The 21,265-nt window shown below is 38.5% G+C and overlaps 1 protein-coding gene across 1 annotated transcript in view; it reads right to left on the reverse strand.

Annotated features, from left to right (window-relative positions):
* Positions 1-12,895, reverse strand: part of MYO3B (myosin IIIB) — a 197,707-nt gene extending 184,812 nt beyond the window's left edge. The window contains 6 exon segments of the mRNA XM_086615897.1: positions 2,491-2,567; positions 5,922-6,021; positions 6,284-6,388; positions 9,780-9,914; positions 11,414-11,597; positions 12,843-12,895. Of these exon segments, the coding sequence (XP_086472023.1) occupies positions 2,491-2,567; positions 5,922-6,021; positions 6,284-6,388; positions 9,780-9,914; positions 11,414-11,597; positions 12,843-12,895 (654 nt within the window).
* Between the last annotated feature and the right edge of the window lie 8,370 nt (positions 12,896-21,265).

Consider the following 21,265-nt stretch of genomic DNA (forward strand, 5'->3'; position numbering starts at 1 on the left):
CAGAACACCTTACACCACCCTCAGTCTTTGCTATTTTCCTATGAACTTTTGCTTTTGCAATCCCTTTGATACATTTTGCGAATTTCATCTTAAAATATGATGGTTTTCCTCATTATATAGATTGTTCCTGATCCTAGCTGATCCAGTGATTCTAGTTTCCAGCATATTTGTCTCCTGCTTATGTCCAGTTATTCCTGTCAGCTTGTATAATCTTGCATCATTCTTCTCCAGGCTTTATTTTCCAGGAAAATATTTCCTGTCAGCTTCATTTCACAAGGCTCATTTCTCTGAAACACTCCTGTAATCTCTTCCTCCAAGGCAACTTTTTTAATCTCTGCTCTCCACTCCCTCTTCAGATTAAATCCATCTTTCTCACCCTAAGATAAGATGAGGTACCATGATTGCCTTATGCATTGACTGAGGCTCCTACATTTCACATACAGATAGTAAAAGCCCAATTAAAAAAAAAAAATTCCTAATCTTCATGCTTTCTATTTCTCTCATTAGTAACATTTCCTTCCTGTCCAGTTATTTTATGGTGTTTTGGGGTTTTACATAGATTCTATCCTATGTCAAAACCTTTAGGCATCAAGCTTTTTGCAACTGTTTTTCTAGTTTTCACTGATCTCACCACAGTTTCATGTAGAAAACACTGTTCCTAATAAACTGTTATCCAAGCAGTTTTTTCACCGTATCACAGTCCTAATCTTTCATCTTTCACATAAAAATTTGGCTGTACATTTTAAAAATACCAGAAAGATCTCCCCGGAAGTAAGGTAAACTGCACCTTGCACGTCAGTTGAAACATGTCATTCGTATGAACACAAAGAAAGCAACCGTAGTGACTTGAGCACGAGTGTTTCACAACTTGTCATTTAAAAGCCATTTCTTCAACAGCATAACAGAGATCTGAGCCTCTTACAGCTGTTTTGCAGGTTGGTACATCTGTGAAGCCTGATCGGTGTGGCTCACACAGGCATGCAAATGTGACAGGAGTTACTGTGCTTATGGCACTGGGTTGGTTATTTTGACTAATCTTTTCAAAACAGGGAGCATTCAAAGCTGTTCCTGTTTTGAGGTGCTATGCACATAACATAGCTTGCTTACATATGTGTTGCATTTTCAGGTCAAAATTTTTCAGATCAAAATCTCTGCTTATTTCCTTGGCTTTTTACCTCAAGAATGAATATTTTCAAGCAGGATGGGAAAATAAATTCAGTATGATTACTGCCTTTGATGGCAATTATTCAAGCAAAACAGTACTGTAAAAATAACTTCTAATAATCCGAGTTCAATAAAATATTTCATCGTATGTCCATTATTGTCTAGAAGAGTATTTTATAAAGGTTTCAGAATGTCTTCAACCAAGGTGATTCCATAAATAATGCTTGCACAGTGGTTTCTAAGGTGTCTTGTGTCTCCTTTGTGACGTAAACTGGTTGTTATGGAGATGGTAAAATATCAACCATTCTTTGTGAGACTGTGCAAGATCAATTTTAGATCCGTTACAGCAGCTTCTTTTCTCTGCTCAGCTATAATCAGCCTTCCTTAGCAACAGAAATATATGTATAAAAAGTATGAAATGTTTTAAAACAAATGTTTGCATGATAATTTTAACTGTATGATATACAGAAATAGACCTGTGTGCTTTTGTAACAGATGCAAATTCCATCCCCAATTCTCTAAAATTCAAATAAGTCTCATGGCCTTCAAGAGAAATAAGGCTACTACTGTTATAAAGGTTATAACAACTTATAAATAAACAGACCACTCCTTTTTCATTCCCTATTTTTAAATTTCATAATTGATACCTTACAAAACTATCTGTTGTTTTCTAAAGTAGGGAGGGCAAAGATTAACATCTTTCGTGCCAAATTTAAGGAACGTGCATAAAGGACTTTTGTTCAATAGTGTGTTGAAAATTCCTAGAGCTTCATGAAATAGAAAAAAAAGGGTTATGTCTGGGAAGTAGTACACAAAAATATGGTCTAAAATACTGAGCTAGCCCACATGTAGATTATTTTTCTCCATTTTTCATCTATGCTAGTCCATGTGTCTAAGTACGTAGGTCCTGAGTCAGTGATTAAGGGTAAAAAACAGACAGGTGAGTCAGGGTTTTGCAGAGTCCAAGAATGTGGGAATTCCTCCTTCTCCTCTCAATCTGTACTTGGAGGCACGGACAAGCACACCAAAACATACAGTATTTGATTGGAAAGTCATAACATTTTCAAGGAGACCCTCAGTTATTTGCAGATTATCTGTACTTTTATGAAAACATTACAGAGGAGAAGATAAGATTATTAGAAATCCATTTTGTATGTTCTAATAGTACATCCATTTTACTGAACAGGGGCCTAGATGGAGAGTAAAGCAGAAACACAGCCATAGGGGAGGGAAGAAAAGACACCCTTTTTCTTCCACTATGCGTAAGTGGCTACAGAGCGTGTGTTGCAATGAATGGAGACAACCCAGATAGGAACGTTTGCCTACCTCAGGTGCCATCCAGAAGGGTGTTCCCACTGAGGTATTTCTACGCAGACGTGTGCTGGTGAGCTGGGCTGAAACACCTGCAATAAAACATATCCAAAAAACTTGGCTTTAAATTCATTCTGTCCTTTCAGTTAGTTTATTTCAAGTATCTGGAAAACAAACCCAAGCCTAGGAGTACAGCTGCAAAACACCTGGCCAAAGTAGGTGCAGCATTTGTACTGAATTCTTTGTTTGATTCATTTCAGCTTCCTGTTTTCTTTCAGAATTGCTGAGAGATTTTTTGTGAATGACTCTCAGTTTGAAGCACTTTCATTCAAACTCAAAAATTCAGCTGGCACTTAAATATCACAGACTTGTTGCTGCTGTTTTCATGAGTATAAACAGGAACTATTCAAATTACAACTTGACTTTAAAATTTCTATTTCCAAAATTTACTCCTTGAACACTGCTGGCAGGAAACTTGTTCACTTAGAGTATTTGCAGAGGCTCCCGTTCAACAAAACATTTGCTTAAATCTTTCCCTACTGAGAAAAGCACGGAAGCTCAAGCTCACAGGGCAGCTTGTACCCAGGGAGTTCAGCACATGCTTAAAACAAAGCCTGTGCTTCAGTGCTTTGCTGACTGGGGCTGCACTACAGAAGCACAGCTGAAAAGAAGGAAGAACTAGAGTGAAATCCAACTACGTAAACAAATCAGAATGAACTTTCACAGCAAATCTTCTGTGCTCTGGTCAACATAAAATTGAACTGTAGCGTTCAGGAGCATTCCAATAAGCTGACACAAAACCAATATTGACTTAAAAAATATTTCACCTTAACACAGCTTAAACCAAACAAAAATCACAGTGGTCCAGTCCTATGGCATGACCCAGAAACAAAAAAGGGTGGAAACACATATAATACACATTGTCTGATGCCAATATATAAGAAATTTGGACTCATAATTTGTAAGCTAAATAATTCAATTGCTGGCTCCAAGATTCGATTCTGTATTTATTTCTCAGTGTGACTGCAAGCCTTCTGTGATTTCCTGAGTATAGCTGTGAAATAGGTAATAGGTAGGACCTACAGCAAACGTCTGTGCATTTAACTCTTCATCTCTCTTCAGCTAGCTTAATTTGTAGCTGCTATCTACTGCTATCTATGGACACTGCAAAACAGTGCAGAATACCAAAGGGCTGAGAGACAGAGACAGTGGGAGAGAGTTGAGTGAGCATGAGCATAAATGAATAAATTGGAGACATTTTCGGTCAACTTACACTGTGACCAACATTTATTCAAATATATCACACTGTCAAGAGCAGCTGAGGGAAGAAATGTGCGTTACATTGAAAAGGCAAGTTGTAAAGTTATGCAATAAAGGAAAAAAAAAAAGCCTCAATTAAAGATATCTGTGTAATCCTCTCTGTGACCTAATATCCATATGTCCAGCCTTGAATATGAAGTAACTTTTTTTCCCCTTCCAGATTCTGTCTCGTTCTGTGGATAGAATGGATAGCATTCACTGAATAGGTAGCCATTTAATATTTTTTTTATCCACATTTATTTGAGTTCTAGTTACTTATTTAGTATATCCAATCCTATACTAAATTTAAAATAATTATTTTCTTTTCCTTTTGACATGTTTCCTTCCCTCCTCATCAAAAAATAAATCTCCTTAACATTCCTGCAAAATGGGAGAGGATTATTAGTTCCAGGGATTAACCTAAAAATATCCAAAGCATCTACTGGTTTTGGGTACTTAATCTGAGATCTTTCAGTTTTCAGGCATTCCACGTGCCTCCAGTAGTGTTGTAACACATCTCAGCTGCAGTTCAAGAACACTTAGCTCTTCTGCAAAGGAGGACAAGACGTTTTAAAGTGGCTATTGGGAAAATGAGGAACAGAGTGGCCACTTATAGAAAGTTTGACGCAAGTGACCTGATATGTGGCCATTTCTTGATGTTTCCTAAGTGTTAGGAAACACTCAAGATTTAACTCATACCTTTTTCTGAGGTACTCATATTTGTTGTAATTTTCTAGTGTTATTGTTTTAACTTAAAAAGTAGGAAAAAACCCTAAAATCTAAATGTGGAATCAGAGACACACATGGGACACCAGAAAGGCTGGTATTCTCAGTTTCTTGCAGTTGGAGTTGCAGCACATTGATCTGCCTTTGGAAGTCAGAGCTACAAGGTGAGCTGCTGCAGCTAAGGCCTTTGATAGGTCTGATAAAAACATTGTGCTTTAGGGAGAAAAGTTAACTTTTCCCAGAACAGAGTAGTTACAAACAAATTTCCCCCAAATGAGAAAGGATCTTCCTTGCTTGTACTAGGTCAGGGACTCACTCCAAGTTTTTCTTCAGGCCATATGTTTCTCCCAGCACTATTTTAATTGTTGCCTTTACCATTCAACATAATGAATTTCTGTCTGTAGAAGATACTAAAGAGTCTCCTGTTTCACAACTTACTTCAGCATCTTCAATAGATTTTTATGTTAAAGTTATAATACCATGGCAACATCAGTATTAAATTTTCTTACCACTGCATAAATTTAATATTAAAAAAAATATTACTATTTGCAGGATTTTTTGGCACACCATTTCACACTACTCTCATTTTGTGAACGTTTGTCTTTACCTCCATACACTGCTAAGCAAACATCTATTATTCACACAATACTATTCTCAATGACAATTACCTTATAAATTATATTGTTTCATTAATAAATCATATTACTAATAATTTGTTTCTTACATCTTTAATAAAATTGTCCATTTCATTGCATACATATCTGAGGGACTACAGCATTTCCTGATTTTTCTAAGTGCACATTTAAAGCGAAAAAAAATGCTGAAGTTAAATTCTATTGCCAAGTCTCTCTATCTACCTATCTGTCTCTCCCTCCCCCCCCCCCCCCCCCCCCCCCCCCCCGTTTCTTATGTTTCCAAATTGGCAACGCTCAAATCTAACAGCAATAATCACAAATTAAATGGATGTTGGGTTTTAGACCCAAGGGAACATTTTACCTTCTGCTCAGAGGGAAAAAATAAGCTTAAGGCTAGCAAAAGCCATTTCAGAGAGAAGAATGCTTCCTTTTCATATGCAAACGACAGAGTATCTAAATTTAAATTAGGAGGACAACTGCCCTGAAATTGACATTCCTTGTGAAATGCAAAAGAGCTTTCTAAATAAAATGGTACCTTCAGATCTATTTTTAATTATTAAATTGTTATGTTTAAGCTTTTAATTTAAAAGTCTTTTGCTGACTTTTGGTTAGAATTTTTATTCTTGCTATATTAGGTTCCTTCTCCATTTTTCCTTCTTAAAATAATTCTGAGTATCCTTCTGAAAAAGTCTCTCACTACTGCATTCTGCCTTCCCTGGAGAAAGTAAACAGATGCCTTTGGCTAAACTGCATGTATCAGGAAAAAAAATGGGAAGTGGTCATTACCAAAGTCAACGAGCTTGACTCCACCTTCTGTTGTCAGGAGAATGTTGTTCCCTTTCACATCACGATGAATGATCCGGTTATTGTGTAAATGTTGAAGGCCCTATATACCAGCAGTAACAAAAATAAGTTTATTCCCTTATTTAAAAACAATTACCCTACTATTAAGGAATGTAATGAAGACAATCTGCACATACTCTATAGAAACATCTGTCCACCCTACTACATGCTTGATACAACCCCTGCTGCTATAATAGCCCGCATAATATTGTCAACATTACCATGTTTTATAAATGGAAAATATATGTATGAGATGAGTAAATTGCACCCTCTGCTGTCATTACAACCCCAATGAACATCCTTACCAAGAGAGCACCATATAAGATGTATGAGATTATAGCTTCATCCAACCGTTGGCCACACTTCAGCAGGCCTTTGACAAGCTCTGTGACAGAACCTCCATTGCACAGCTGTGAAGGAGGGAGTTGTGAGGGGGGAAAAAAGAAAACAAGTCCACAGTTACCCAGTATACTTGTTTAGGCTGTAAACACCTGCCATGCAAAACTGCACTACAACACAAGTCTGGGAACAACTAGATTTTTACCTTGCAATTATTTATGTTGTCACTCCATCTTAGAACATATTTTATTAGCAACGTTAAGCATAAATCACAGCAGTCTGGGTAGGGGAAGGGATGTGAAAACCGGAGATTATAAAGTGTATTTTATAAAGTGTAACTAAAAATCACAATATTATGAACAGGACTGTATTTTGTTGTTAAAAGAGGACTTATAAGTCTGATTTACATTATTTGAGTATTTTCACAATAATATGCGCGTTGTCTTTTTGAAAAACTGTTTTTGTGCAAAGAAAAGGCCAGACAGAAAAGATTGATGCTCTTGATAACTGGGAGGCAACAAATTACAGTCATTTTAAACTTTCACTCCATCAATGCTCCTGCTGGCAGGCAATATAGAGTAGATAGAAACTATATCTCTACACTCATATTTGATGGCATGTGCTGCCAACAACTGAGATAAAACATTCTGATCCAGAAAAGCAGCTTCTTGCCAGCATTTCCCATTAATGGGCTGCAATACATCAAAAGAAGAGGAGAAAAGTAAAATTAGAATCTTTGTAAATATGTTTTCACCCACACTGTTAGTTTATTGTCCATGCCCTTCTAAGCAGCTATTCCCCTCTTTCCTTTCTCCTCTTTCTCTGTCCTTTTCTTATTTTAACATTCACAATTGTTTGACAAAACAAAAATGATGAGAGAATTGACTGCCTTTCTTTCATTGAATTTTCTCCTCTAGACCTGTTTTTGTAGCTAGCACCCTTACCAATGTTTCTGCCATACAGAAATCACATGTATTTCAACCAAGTTCATTTTATGTTATCAGTATTAAGTTTAAAATACTACAGCACAAATCAAGAGAATGGTATAAAACCAGAATTTCTACTAACTCTCAAGTTTTGCATCTCTCAAATAACTTTTACCAATTATGTATCAGTTTAATCACTAATTTCTGTGATATGTTGATATTTTCCTTCATTTATTACGAACTTCCCCTTGCATCAAAAAATTTCACTAGACTATAAGTTTTAGTTCATGGAAAGGACTAGATCACATGATAAACTAGACAACCTTTATGTAAATAAGTTCCTGAAGCAAAATTTCATCAATGAAAACATTCATGAGTTCTGCAGGATTTGGCTTTACTTTTGAATTCATCAGTAGGGAATTTTACTTTTTTAAAGTCAACTGGGTGGAAGCATTCAGCTCAATATCAATCATCGAATGTATTTACAGGAGAATTTCATGATCTCATGAGAGAAAGTGTGCCATTTTCTTTCCTTGCTTAAGCATTTGCCGAGAAGCCACTAAGTCAAATATTTTTATTGCTTTCATTGCACTAAATGTTCTACTGAGACACGCTATACTAAACTTATCTCTAGCCTGCAAATGAAATACAGAAAAGTATGCCCTCACTTCAAAAAAAACCCAAGCCGGCTGTGACTGAAAAATGATACAGACTGACAGTTGTTTGGCAGCATATGTTAAATGAATGACTGACTCTGAAAATAAATACATCCTACAAACACTACTGCAGCTGTCAGTGATACTGTTCTTGACAGTCAGCAAAGATCTGGGACAAAATGAACTTGTAAACTTCATTACCACTTTGTCCCTAATTGTAATACTTTAAAAAGTGGACTGATGGATATTTAGATGGAAAAGTAGGGAAACTTGCTTTACAGTTGTCTGTGCCACACCTACCCAAGGAACACAAAATGCTTCTCTCTAAAATTCCCTATATAGTAAATTGCATAATCATAAAAATATTTAAGGGTCCATTTTTGCTACCCTTCCTCATCCTAGGCATTTATCGAAGTAAGGTGCTGCTCATAGTGAGCAAACATGTCAAAATTGTGCCCGAAGGAAAAAAAAAAGTTACACCTTTTTACTACAAATTTTGGAAGTCACACACCCAATGAATATACTTCATCAAAGACTCAGGGATCAAAGGCTGAGTACTTCATACATTCCCTTTTACTGAAAAAGTGTCATTAATTTATAATATAAAAAGTAAGTGCTATGCATACATAAATTTGCATGTAAATTCCAAGGCAAGAAATAGTTTGCCTTATCTGGTAAGTTTATCCATATAAGGAAAACACAATTTTTTAAATGTCAAATTTCTTTAAAACTTTGGATAACACACTGCAAAAAACCACCTGAAATTAACATACTTAATTGATACGGTCCGTACAAACACCTAACTCTCAAATTCTACCTTCAATTTTGTTACATAGAATATGTCACGATTTTGCTTAACCAAATTTTGTTCTACAGAACACCACGTGTGATGCTTCTGTTGAATGCTACACTTCCATTAAAAAAGAAAACAAATGGGAAGCCAAGCCCAAACTCAACACAAAGCCAGCAGGCAGACAGTAAAAAAACAACACCAAACCAAAGAATACTAAAGCTCCTTTTTTAATAGTTACTGAAATTTACGACAAAACATGTCCAAAAGTTTTCATTCAAGCTGCATAATTCTGCAGTACACAGAAGTTAGATACATTGTTGGGATTCCACAACTTAAAGTGAAAAGAAAGATTCCCTATTCTGATTCCAGTCACCATTCAAGGACGGGCAGTAGAATTTCTAAAGTGATCAGCATTAAGAAGTGAATGTTAACTTTTACTGGTCTAGTTATAACAGAGAAACGTTTGAATGGTCTGTTACTGCTGATCAGTCTGTGCAAAGCTCTGTATCGATTAAGCCTAGGAAACATTGAAGAAATCCTCATCTTGCAACAATCTTTAGCAGTCAACTGGCAACGAAACCACCAAAATACATTTTTCAGTGCAAGAATACTGATTGCCACTGAACAAGAAGAGTTAATAGACAGCATTTCTGTTGCTAGGTTTTCAAAAACAACAAGCCTCTATTTTTAAATTACCATAAAACAGACTTTCCCATTACATTTTCTCTGTTCACTTTTGCAATAGGCAGCATGTGTGTTAACTGCTCTCCATGTTACTACTTCGTAATTTTTTGCATTCCCCTCAAGTGCTTGAGTTGTCCAAAAGTTTAGAGAAATGTCTTACCTAATGTTCTTTCCAACACGAAAAAAAATCAAGCTGTTTTTAGGCAAAGCACTCTTATCAAAAGGATTTGCTTGGTTTGGATGCGATTTTCCACAGTAGACTACCACACATCATCTGTCACCAGTCTGTTGATTAATGGCCCCAATCAGAGAATCATGAAAGCCTGTGACTTTTCTAGCAATAAAAACCAGAAATCCAACAACCATGCTAGCTAAGATGTAATGTTATCAAAACGTTTTTTACCTCAAGTACTAGCCAGAGCTGTCCTCCCACATATTGATCTGCTTTGTAAAACATTCCATAAAACCTAACAACATTAGGATGATTGGGAAGAAACTGCAAAATATTATATTCTGCTTCAATTTCTTCATCTACATCCTAAATAAAAAAGACAAACACACAGAACATATAAACACAGTAAATCCATGCAAAGCAAGAACAAACTCTCATGGATAAAAAAAAAAAAACCAAACTTTTTTAATTAGTTTGTACTTTTAAATGGTTTTACTTTAATGCAGCTGAAAGTACTCACATGATACCGTAAATTTAATCCACACCAAATCATGCCACTTTTGCTTTTTTTACATACAAATACATGAAGTCTGTGTAAAGCAAGCAGTTGTTCTTCAAGGATTGTTTCAGTGTGTAATATACTTAAAACAGAAAAGTAAAAATTATACTTAATTTGGCTCAATTGTCTAAATAAGAAATTTACACAAGTATTATTTTCTAACCTGTTTTTAAACACTCACATTTTTTATTGTCTAAGCTAAATGTAAATACATGAGTCTTTGATTCATTCTTTTTTCTATGGTCATCAGATAGGACCAAACAGAGCAATTTCACAAAACCTCAAAGGGGACATCAGTAAAAACAGACATCCTTATAAGGAAAAGACATACACCTGAAACAATTAAAAAGAGACAAAACAAAACCCATGAAATAGCAAATGTTAATAAATATTTGTTAATGAAAGAATTCTGTAACAAAATACTGTGTAATATCAGCACACAGGCCACAACTGACGACACTACTTCAGCACTGAATCTTTCCTTGTTTCTGCACAGACTGTGACTATTAGAAAATTTAAGCTCTTACAAGTATTTTCCACCTTTTGCATTTTGCTAAAAAGGATTTAATCTTATTTATTACCTTCTTCAGATTTATACAAGAGAAAACCAAAATGAATTTCAGTAGTGGTAGATGACGGAAATGTAACTTTTTACCCCAACTCTCATGATCAAACTCCAGCTTGATCCAACCTGAACAGCTGCCAATTAAATGTTCCATTGAAAACTAGAGCCCTGGTTCTCAAGGGGAGCTCGGGATTTAATATCCACTAAAACTGGAGCTGGCCCAGAACTACCTCTGAGAATTTGGGCTGTGCTCTTCCTCTGTTTTTATCTTATCTATTGCCTCGCAGTATTATCCACTTATAAAAGATAACTATAAAATATCCTAAAGTTCACAGTACCACTGTGATGGGAAAAGTAATTATTTTAGGTAGCACACAGAATAAAATAAGAACATTAATAGCATCTTGTATTTTCCCTGCTACAGCAGGCCTCTAAGAGGAATGCCTCCATGCTTTCTTATCATTTGCATGCTCCAAGCACAGATATCTAAATTGATACCAGAAGAACCACATAGACCTAAAAAAGAAACTAGGCAAATGCTGTCTTAAAATAACATACAAAATCATAAAATTGTAAGTTGCAGCTTTCAGGTGCTGGTACCAAACTTCTTCTGTCAATGCATTCTGCAAAATTGTTTCTTTCAGGATGCTTTCAGTCTCCTACACATTTGATATACATTTCACGTCTGAGAATTCTTTTAAATTAACAGTGAAGTTACAGTTTATATATTATTTTACTTACACTGATAGGATCCAGAATCTTTACTGCTGCCAGACTCCCATCTTTCTTATTGGCAACCTTATAGACTTTACCATAAGTGCCTTTCCCGATAGTCTCTATAATTTCCCAGGTATCGGAGGGATCAGCTAATGATTCTAGTCCAATCATACTGGAATTATATTGAAACAATCCATACAATGGCTTCCTGGAAAACAAAGCAGACACATATACAGTGGAAATCCCTAAGTAACTCTACACTAAAGAAGGCATCTCATGAAAAATAAATCAAATATCGTCCTAATTTGAGAAGAAATTGTTGTGGTTTAATCCCAGCCAGCAACTAAGCGACACATAGCTGCTCTGTCACTCTCCCCTGGTGGGATGAGGCAGGGAATCAGAAGGGTAGAAGCAGGAAAACTCATGGGTTGAGACAAAGACAGTTTAATAGGTAAAGCAAAAGCTGCATACACAAGCAAAGCAAAGGAATTCATTCACTACTTCCCATGGGCAGGCAGGTGTTCAGCCATTTCCAGGAAAGCTGGGCTCCATCACACATAACGGTTACTTGGGAAGACAAATGTCATCACTTTAAGCATTCCCCCCTTCCTTCTTCTTCCCCCAGCTTTATATGCTGAGTATGACATTATATGGTAGGAAATATTGCCTTGGTCAGCTGGTGTCAGCTGTGTCCCCTCCCAACATCTTGTGCACCCCAGCTTCCTCACTGATGGGGTAGTGTGAGAAGCAGAAAAGGCCTTGACTCTGTGTAAGCACTGCCCAGCAATAACATAAACATCCCTCTGTTAACAATCCTGTTTTTAGCACAAATCCAGAACATAGCTCCATACTAGCTACTGTGAAGAAAATTAACTCTATCCCAGCCAAAACCAGCATGTTTTCCATCCCTTATTCCATAACATTTACATTATGCTCAGGTCTCACACTATCCACTATATCCTCATTAACCACCTCTGCCCCTTCCCGTCCTTTGATACAATACACAAATATCATTCCCTTAAGTCTATGGACCACCCTGTAAAACGTCTTTACAATGTCCACAAAATGTCCGCTGAGTTCAGTTATTCCATGACTTTGGGCGCCATCTGTTACCGTGGTCACTCAGGACAGGAGAGGTGGTGTGTTGTGTGGAGTTACTGGGCACCAAAGCCAGCTCAGGTCGGGTCCCTGCTGCACTTGCACTGTCTCTTGTAAGGCTTTCCTCCATCGGTTCTGGTGGTTGCTGCCATAGTAATTCCCATAACATGCAACTCAAATCCCAGGTTGCAACAATTTAAAGGTTATTTCCATCATGATCTCCACCGCTGGTCCCTTTGGACCAGACCATAAAGTTTAACAGTGCAATGAACTCCTCCCCTTGCCCCTGCTCCAGCTTGGACTTATCCACAGACTACAGTCCCTTAGGAGTGTATCTGCTCCAGTGTGGTCTTACCCACAGCCACAGTCCCTTGAGAAGTAAACTTGCTCCAGTATGGCTTTATCCATGGCTGCAGTCCCTCCAGGGGTGTACCTGCTCTGTCGTAGGCTTATCCACAGCCACACACTTTGAGGTGCTCCAGCATGACCTCATGCACAGACACTGATGCAGCATGGACTTATCCACAGCCATAGATGCTTCGAGGTGTACTTTCTACAGTGTGGATTTATTCTTAGGCCATAATCCCTTTACAGGTACACCTGCTGTGGCACAGACATAACCACGGCAACAGACGCTTCAAGAGGTACCTGCTCTGGCATGGGCTTATCCACAGCCACAGACACTTCAGGGTGTCCTGCCCCTGCAGGGACTCATCCACAGGTCACAGTCCCTTCAACTTGAGTTCACATTGGAGTTCCAGTCTGTCCAGTACAGCAGTACAGAAACAGCAGCGATGCTCTGGCCATCTGTCAGCCCAGGTGTGTCACCACTGCTACTATAAAAATGTTCCCAGGCACAGCAGAGTAAGATGATAAACAGTACAGCTTACTCCAACGTGGGCCTTAAACCCAAGACCCTGGGATTAAGAGTCCCATGCTCTATCCAGTTATTTTTCCCTCTAGTGTTGCCCAACCAGGTGGCTTTTGCTAAATTTACCATATAGCAGGCACAAAACATGGGCCATTACCAAAGTCAGGTTAGAAGTATAATCTTTTTTTAGACAATGGCAGGCATGTTTAGAGAAAACCTCTATTTCTCTCCTTGGTTAAAACTGTATTTGTATCAAAGGTGGTGCCAAATAATACATCAAATAGCTTTGGTCTCTTGACCAAAAAAAGGCAAAGAAAAGAAGGAAAAAGAAGAGAAGGGTAAAAAAAATGCTAGAGTCAATGTCATTTGTCTGTTGTGGGTCAATAATGTAAGTTATTAGGGCAGTTTCTCACTACTTCGATTCAATACAGCATGCTGCAAAGACAGAAGAGTATTCTGAACACATACAGTTAGCACCTCAACAAAGAAGTAGGTCAGGTGAAAGACTTCTCTGAAATCAGTGAACAGGCTGTACTACATGCACTGGAGACAGCAGCCACAGACACGTAGCTGCTGATAAGCCAACCTTAAGAGCAAGATTTGCTTGCTGAGTGGGGTGGTGGTGAATACAAACATAAATTGGAACAGTTCCATTTCAGGTTAAAAAAACCCATACTGAACATGTGTGATTTTAATGCTTCAGGAGAAATGCTACAGGCATTCATGTGCAATTCAGAGAAGAATAGACTGCAAACAGCTTTGATGTAACCTTAACAAAAAAAAAAAAGGAAAAAAAAAGAGACTGATCTGTATTTCACTGTCACTATAACAACGACCCTACCACACAGATTGACCAGAAAATGATGCATGGCACTCTTTGTATTGATGTAGTATTTATTACGATGCCTCCCTGCAAGAAGCTGTTGTGGATAAATATGTTCTCCCTTAAAACAAAACAAAACTAAACAATCTAGTGTCATTACCTGTTTTTGTTCTGATTAATAAGTAACCATTAAAATGGTATCTCCAGATTTTTGAAGTACATTAACATTTCTTTATATCAGAAGACAATGTTGACAAAATAAAATATAATGCAAAATTGTTACAGATGGAGTCCTGGTGGAGGACTGAATAAAAACTTCAGTGATTGAGCACTTCTATGCATCGTGATAAGAAGGTACCACTCACAGGTAGCATGTTTATGCATTATATGGAATCAGATTTGCCCAATATGCACCACAAACGTCTTCTGCTTAAAGTAAAACAGCCTCTTCTTGAATCCAAGCAATATGTATCTAAATGAGTCTGCCATGGGTGAAGGTGCCCATTGCACACAACATAGGAACCCTTATGACATTCCTATGACAGATGTCAATGTTTTACAGCACAGAAAAGCAAAAGAACAATATCTGCTATTATCTTCAATATTGTAAAATCTAGATTGTTTTTTTAATACAAAATGGAAACATTAAAGGAAAAAGCTGAAGCTGTAAAGTTTATTTGTGCTTTTCTTTTTCTTTTTCCTGATTTACTGAGTTTCAGAAAATAAATTCACCTTGTTTCAACAAGGGCTGGCATTTACTTCTTACTTCTACAGCGAAAAGTTACATATGAATGCAACCACTTGTACAACAACCCCATATCCAGAAGACCTTAACACTAAAAAGCTGAAGCTGAAATATCTTTAGGAAGAACTTTCTCCTCTCAGTCCCTGCCTCCCTCAGGCCTCACACCTCTCTGAGCTTTGAAATGATGCACAGAGAGCGGTTTCTAGCTGTGAAAAACTTAGCAATGCCCTCCTCAGAGGGAGCCTCAACCTATTAGAGACCTACTGATTATAAGTATTTCATTATTTCTGCCACCAGCTGGAGAAAACTACTCAGTGGTTAAATCTGTTCCACGCAGGCAAGCAAAATAGCCCACACCAGATGCTGAAAAATTACACTTTGGCAATTAACTCTACCGGATGGGAAACATCTTACACGAAGCTATTTGGGACTGCACAGACTTAGGCTATTTGAGGAATGACTACACGCTATCAACAAGCCCATAGCGCTCTACCAAACTCTGATTTGCATACTTGGGAAGAGACAGAATGCAAAGCAAAAGTAAGGACAACTTGATGGCATCTAGTCAAACTTTTCTCAGGCTGAAATAGGGGCAAATCACTTTTTTTTTTTTTAAAGCAGAGATAATAAACTAACTTAAAATAAATCTTGTAAAAGCTGACCAGCTACGATAAAAAATAGGGTAAGACAAGAAATTATTAACAAGCTTCAGCCATTGAGAGGGTTTCTTTCATTTATCCATAAAAAAAAGATATTCTTTATCAATAAAGTGAATTTCAAGGGTTTCTTCATAACACCTGGATTTTCCTGCTTTGAAAACCTTTAGCAGTCAGAACAAATTAAGTCAGACCAGGCATGACAGACTAACTTAGATGGCAGTCAGGCGAATGTGCAAATAACATTTGTCTACATTTAAAGAAAATATTTTTCTCTCTAAGATTGACATTAGAATCAATGATTGCATATTATCACCCCTTAACAGTATCCTGTTAGAGTAAAACAGACTACAGGCATTGTTTGATATAAAAGATAACATAAAAGAAATATCGGTTACGGACAGTGCACAAGTCATTTTTCCCCCTGTGAACTACAGTCTTCCAATTTATTCAATGGCTCTAAATATCCCTAAAATAGCCGTCTGGAAAATTATATGGTGTCCTAGAAGTTCTACTGTGAACAAAAAAACCCACACCCTACACAGAATAATTACATGCAGATTTTTTTATCATGTAACTACTTCTGGAATAAAATCAACGACTTTTTCTCACAAATTTATTATCACAGCTATATTTCTCAGAAATTATAGGGACATGAGGGACTCATAAGCAAGAAAAACAGCACCAGAAATAGCTTTACAATTACTGTTCTACTTTCAGTACTGCCTTACTCAACTTCTACACAGCAGTGATTTGCCCATTGCCTTCCAACATGCACTTTTCTAACTCACAGTAAAATGGGACATCCATAGAGGTTTTGAAATTAGTTATGAGCCTCACTCCAGCCTGGTGCTTTCTAACAGTCAAGGCATACAGTACTAGACAGTTTTGAGTTCTAACACAGCTGGTAGGGATATAGTAGCAATACCAGTCAATACTAGTGAAACATACTGTTTCCATATGAACAATTATGCACAGGGCTAAAATTATTGCAATGACCTCTTTGTCTAACTCCTCTTGTGTCTCGTGAAACAGCTGGTTTGTACTCTTCTGGCTATCTACACATACTGTGGAAGAATAAGAATGTCATATTAAAAATGAAGGTATTTCACTATTTGCAGGGAGCTCAATATTGCCTCCATACCAAATGAGTAACTCATAGATAGAAGAATTCAGAGGGCAAAGTTGAGATTATCAGCTATGGCTTCGCCCAGTCATGACAGCCGTTATTCTGCTGGCTAGTGATGGTCACACCCAGCCAGCTACCTAAGAAGCAATTGTTAGAGAAATTAATGAACCACTGAAAGGCACAAAAAAATCAATAGTCAGAACAGCTCCCTCTGCTAGTCTCCTCCTGCTGTTTCTCACTGGCTCCGTTAAAACAAAGAGGATGTCAATATCTTGAAATGAAGCATACAAAAGATTCCATCAACACACCATCCTACAACTGTTCTCAATTGGTCTCAGAAAAAGAGACTGCAGAATGTGACGTGCACAGTTCTTTGGGGATAAAGGTCAGTGATGGAAGGAGATGAAGGAGAAGGATGAAAGTGTGTTCAAAAGCTGTTATTGATGCTACACAATGTTCAAAAGCTGATACTGATGCTACACAACTTACAAACAAAAAGAACCATACTTTAACTGATCACAAGGTTTCACTAGGCCAACATAAGGAAAAATAGGACAATCAGGAATAGAACTGCTATTATTTATAGATGAAAGGTAGATCCCTGAAAACACTCCTGCTAAATTCAGTTCACAGAACAAGTCTCTGTTGAACATACAGACCATGAAACTGACTCAGTGGCTGTTCAAAATTGAGATGGAGAGCCGGAAACTGGGAAACATGTTCTCCCTTTTCACATACCCTACCTTCAACTTTTTTAACTTTTTACTAATCGTGCTTATGTACACTCTCTTTTATCTTTGTTACTTTCTTTCCTTCTACGTCCTTTATATGGATGCACTAGATAATCTAAGCTTTTAGACTTGTAATATCAGTCACAGGGCCAGAATAGAGTGATATCCCATGGCAATGGATTGTGTTCGGATGCTAGTTCTGAGGAAAGCATTGTGAATGTTTGCTCTCGACTTGTTTATGCTTTCAGTTCATCACAGCATGAAACACAATCCTATCCTAGGATCAACCATAATAAACTACTCACAAAACAGCTACTGCTACCATGGCAGAGAAAACAAAATGTCACCTCCTTCTCTAGAAACAAAGAGGACAACTAACTTGATTTTTGAACAAATGGTGGAAATTTCACACCACCACTCCTAAACCACGAGCATCTGTAAGATTATAATCTTCATTCAAATTATTGGATCAAATGTTTGAGTCTAAACCAGAAAACTCTCCATTAATATCCTAGAAAATGCATGCTCGGAAAGATATATGTGCTTACTCCAGACAATCCGATTCATGTTTTCATTTAGATTCATTGCATCATAATCTGTTGCATTACAAATTTTTATAAGCAAATTCTTATTGCACCTTTATATTTATGAGTAAAGCATTAACCTTTGTCCAGTAATGATTGATCATTTCTGTATTGTTCATATAAATCAAACAGAAAAGAAGACTACTCTGGGTGGGAAAACACATACTCGCCATCAGCCAGTTTCATACACAAACAGATCTAAGATGCATGTAGGCAAAGGTAAAGATGCAGAAGGCAAAGGCAGGGACTGGGAGAATTAAGAACAGCCCACTGTAGGAGAAGATCAGGTTCGAGACCATCTAAGGAACCTGAAGGTACACAAGTCCATGGGACCTGATGAGGTGCATCCACAGGTTCTGAGGGAACTGGCAGATGAAGTTGCTAAGCCGCTATCCATCATATTTCAGAAGTCGTGGCAGTCTGGTGAAGTTCCCACTGACTGGAAAAGGGGAAACATAGGCCCCATCTTTAAAAAGGGAGAAAAGGAAGACCTGGGGAACTACAGGCCAGTCAGTCTCACCTCTATGCCTGGCAAGATCATGGAGCAGATCCTCCTGGCAACTATGCTAAGGCACATGGGAAAAAAGGAGGTGATTGGTGACAGCCAACATGACTTCACTAAGGGCAAATCGTGCCTGAAAAATGTGATGGCCTTCTATGATGGGGTTACAGCACTGGTGGATAAGGGAAGAGCAACTGATGTCATCAACCTGGACTTGTCCAAAGCATTTGATACAATCCCTCACAACATCCTTGTCTATAAACTGGAGAGACGTAGATTTGACAGATGGACCACTCAGTGGATAAGGAATTGACTAGAAGGTCACACTCAAAGAGTTGTGGTCAACAGTTTGATGTTCAAGTGGAGGCCAGTGACGAGTGGCGTTCCTCAGGGGTCAGTACTGGGGCCAGTGCTATTTAACATCTTTGTTGGTGACATAGACAGCGGGATCGAGTGCACCCTCAGCAAGTTTGCTGACGATGCCAAGCTGTGTGATCAACATGCTGGAGGGAAGGGATGCCATCCAGAGGGACCTTGACAAGCTTGAAAGATAGGCCCATGCAAACCTCATGAAGTTCAGCAGGGCCAAGTGCAAGGTCCTGCACACAGGTTGGGGCAATCTCATGCACAAATACAGGCTGGCAGACAACAGACTGAGAACAGCCCTTAGAAGAAGGACTTGGAGGTGTTGGTCAATGAGAAGCTCAATATGAGCCTGCAATAGGCGCTGACAGTCCAGAAAGCCAATCGTATCCTGGGCTGCATCCAAAGAAGCGTGGTCAGCAGGTGAAGAGAGGTGATTCTGCTCCTCAACTCTGCTCTTGTGTGACCCCACCTGGAGTACTGCATTCAGCTCTGGAGTCCTGAGCACAAGACATGGATCTGTTGGAGCGAGTCCAGAGGAGGGCCGCAAAGATGATGTGAGGGCTGGAGCACCTCTCCTATGAAGACATGCTGAGAGAGTTGGTGTTATTCAGCCTGGAGAAGAGAAGACTCTGGAGAGACCTTCTAGCAGTCTTCCAGTACCTAAAGGGGGCCTACAAGAAAGCTGGAGAGGGACTTTTTACAAGCGTATGTAAAGACAGGACAAGGAGCAATGGCTTTAAATTGAAAGAGAGTAGATTTCAATTAGATAGAAGGAAGAAATTCTTCCCTCTGAGGGTGGTGAGGCACTGGAACAGGTTGCCCAGAGAAGCTATGGATGCCTCATCCCTGGAGGTGTTCATGGCCAGGCTGGACAAGGCTTTGAACAATGTGATCTAGTCACAAAGTGTCCCTGCCCACGGCCGGGTGTTGAAACTAGATGATCCTCAAGGTCCCTTCCAACCCAAACCATTCTATGATTCTATAACAATTATCATTCTTTGTTCTGATACCCTGTCGTAGGTTAGGCTGCTCCGGCAACCAAACCCTACACAGTCGCTCACTCACCCTCCCCCAGCCCCAGGGATGAGGGAGAGAACTAAAGGATAAACGGGAAACCCGTGGGTTGAGATAAGAACAGTTTAATACAGATGATTTAATACACAGTGTAGATGCTCACCACCCCCTCTTATGCGAAGCCCATCTCGTCCTGAAGCTGCAATCCCAGATGAACGCGAGGCCCCGAAATAGAGAGGGGCAGAGAGAGAGAGAGACAGTACTCTGAGAGTGGGAGTACTGGGAGAGAAAAAAAAAAAAAAGCAATAGAGTGAAAGCGCAGCAAGCGCAAAAGAGCAGAAGCGGCGAAAGAGCCAAAGCTCAAAAGCCCTTCTTTCCGGCTGTCCCTTGCCTTTATACTGGGCATGATGCTGCATGACATGGAATACTAATTGGCCAGTTTGGCCCTCAATCCTAAATTCCACCACAAATCACAAGGGGAATCGTGGCCCCCTTGTCCCGGCTATGCTCCCCCCTTATCCCACCGTGCTTCTGCACTCCGGCCAGGACATGACACACTGAAAAGTCCTTGGCCAACCACAAACATCAGCTTGCTATCAACATTCTTCTCAGAGCGAGCCTCTGAGTAAAACCAAAACATGGAGCTCTTCTAGCTGCTAAAAAGAAGAGCTAACTCTGTCCCAGCTAAAACCAGGACAACTCCCAAAAGACATCATCTGCTGTAGCTAAGCTGGAATTGTTAGCACATGGGTGGAATAATCAAAGCAGAACATATCAAATACAATATTCAACCTTTATCCCCCTCAGAGGGGACACTGTTTATGGTTCATCCCTCTAGCCTGACACAGATTTTTTTTAATGAAAACCGTAGGAACTTATTTATTTGGAGGATTTCTACTTTTCTGTAAAATCTGGATGCAACTTTCTGTGAGAAAGGATTTTCTCACAGAACTTCAAAAGACTTTTTCACTAAGGTTCAACATAACTATTTTAAGATTAGTATTGACATTGGAAATTAAGCAAAAAAAATGGTCAAGTCAAGGCATATAAAGATTGCATCATTCTTGGAGATGACTAGTAAAGCAGACGTGCACTTCTCACTAACATGCAAGAAATATATTTTTCTTTTGTTTGCACAAAATTAGCAAAATGTATTATTAATGGGAAAATGACACTTCCAAGGTTTCTGGGAGGTACTATGTATTTAAGAAAACCTATAACGTAAGCTGGGACCAACAGAGAAAATTGTATTCAGTGATGAAAGACTGAGTGCTTTCCTAAGATAAAAATTATTGCAAAAAATCACTTCCTACACAAGTATTTTTGCAGAGCTGTCTTATCTTGTGACGTAAAGGGT

This window comes from Tauraco erythrolophus, chromosome 8, assembly GCF_009769465.1.
Source record: "Tauraco erythrolophus isolate bTauEry1 chromosome 8, bTauEry1.pri, whole genome shotgun sequence".
Classification (NCBI taxonomy): domain Eukaryota; kingdom Metazoa; phylum Chordata; class Aves; order Musophagiformes; family Musophagidae; genus Tauraco; species Tauraco erythrolophus.